This window comes from Microtus ochrogaster, chromosome 5 (genome assembly GCF_000317375.1).
Source record: "Microtus ochrogaster isolate Prairie Vole_2 chromosome 5, MicOch1.0, whole genome shotgun sequence".
Taxonomy (NCBI): Eukaryota; Metazoa; Chordata; class Mammalia; order Rodentia; family Cricetidae; genus Microtus; species Microtus ochrogaster.
In genome coordinates this window covers 31,836,747-31,838,761 of record NC_022012.1, presented here as the reverse complement: position 1 = coordinate 31,838,761, position 2,015 = coordinate 31,836,747, and the positions used below count along the sequence as shown (strand labels likewise).

At 36.0% G+C, this 2,015-nt stretch overlaps 1 protein-coding gene across 1 annotated transcript; it reads right to left on the bottom strand.

The window, feature by feature from the left end:
• Positions 1–772: 772 nt before the first annotated feature.
• LOC102000859 (olfactory receptor 143) lies at positions 773–1,723 on the bottom strand. The gene has a single exon (XM_005347075.1). The coding sequence runs from the start codon at positions 1,721–1,723 to the stop codon at positions 773–775; it is 951 nt and encodes a 316-aa protein (XP_005347132.1).
• Positions 1,724–2,015: the final 292 nt, after the last annotated feature.

Below are 2,015 nucleotides of genomic sequence, written 5' to 3'. Positions count from 1 at the left end.
AAAATGTTAGGAAAAGAACCATTTCAAATAATTCCTGAGATTTTGACAATTTTACCATGTCCACGATTGTCTTCTCATCTCTTTCAGTGAATATGCAGTTAATAAACTTTTCAAATAAAGAAGTAATTTAAAGTTATATCAGAAAACTAAGAAAGAAAAGAATTAGAAATAAACCATAGAAGTTTAGGAATTTTATTTGCTGGAAAAAAAATCCATTCACTCAGTAACATGAAGAAGACCCAGCTGTTAAGACCTCTGGATGCTCTTATAGAAGAAATGAATTACTTTCTCAGTACTTAAATGGTGGATTCTGAGTGCCTATAACTCTATTGCTAGGGAAGATGACACCGTCTTCTGTCCTCCACATGTTCCTTTAAACACATGGTAAACTTACATTCAGGGATGTTCACACATATAAAATTAAAATATAAATGTGTAAATATTTTTAAAAGAAAGATATGGAAGAAAAATTACTAAGAACTTATTTTTGAGAAAGGTTAAAAAGCTGACCAAGGTCGTAATCTTCTGTTTGCAATGAACTTCAGATCATCTCAGAAATACATTGAACCTGAGGATGTCTCATATCCTCACAGGTCACACAGAGTTATGGTGTATGGTGGAAAGAGAAAAGTGGTGTTATACTCTAAATTCCATCAATGCTAGTGAAGGTCAATGAAAAATAAAATAAAAATACAATGCAGGTAATAAAAACCAAGAAAGAAAAAACATCAAACAGGGAGAGATGGGTTTAAAGGACACATCATGGGATAAATCAGTTTGCTAATCTCTTCCAGGTTCTCTTCACAGCAAGCTTGACATCCTTGTTTCTGAGGCTGTAAATGAGAGGATTCAACATGGGCACCAATAACGTATAAAACACTGAGATAAATTTTCCCTGGCCCACAGTCCCAGCAGATGATGGCTTGACATAAGCCAGCAGCCCAGATCCATAGAAGAGACTGACAGTTATGATGTGAGACCCACAAGTTCCAAAGGCTTTGGACCAACCCTTACCTGAGGACACATGAATAATATTAAAAAGAATCATAACATATGAGATAAAGATAATGAGGCAGCATAAAATGATAGCTATCCCCACTAAGACAGAGCTCATAAGTTCATTGACATAGGTGCTACTGCAGGAGAGCTGGAGGAGAGGGAAGATGTCACACATGTAGTGGTTGATGATGTTAGAATCACAAAACCTGAGCCTGATCATACACCCTGTATGAACTATGGCACTAGCAAACCCCATTAAGTAAGAACCAAATATCAACAGACAACAGATCTTGGGGGACATAACAACTTTGTACAACAGAGGCTGACAGATGGCCACATAGCGATCATAGGCCATTGCTGTGAGCACATAGCTTTCTGAGTTCACAAAAACACAGAAGAAAAACAGTTGAGTCATGCATCCTTTGAAAGAAATGATGTTCTTTTCTAAAACGAAACTCATCAGCATTTTCGGAGTGAAGACAAGTGAATAGCAGAAATCAATGAAAGATAGATTGAAGATAAAAAAGTACATGGGAGTGTGAAGGTTTGAGTTTAGGCAAATGAGATTCATTAAGCTCACATTTCCAAACACAGTCGCTGTGTAGTTCACCAAGAACAGAACAAATAAGGGCAGTTGGAGCTCAGGTTGGTCTGTCAGTCCCACAAGAATGAACTCTGACACTGAAGAGTCATTTTCCATAGTCATTTGTTTCATGTGTAGCATCTGTAAGAATTTATATAAAAAGCAATGTTAAACCACTTTTCACTCCAAGACCAAAGTTGGATTTATTGATTTCCAATTTTGAGTGAAGGAATACAGAGTACAGGGGAATCTCTAATTCTTTCCTCTATTCATGTTGTGTTTATCACTCCAGAAACATTCTTTGAACATTATTTTGTTCACTGTTTATTAAGTATTGAGGCTTATAAGTGCTATGCATGCATTTTCTCAGAATTTGTGACTTTTATAGATATGGTTTTGAAGGAAAAATGTCAAGAAAAAGATTATTCATTGC

Bases quoted from the DNA above. Each gene is read 5' to 3' on its own strand.
- LOC102000859 (XM_005347075.1), bottom strand. From the start codon at position 1,723: ATGCTACACATGAAACAAATGACTATGGAAAATGACTCTTCAGTGTCA.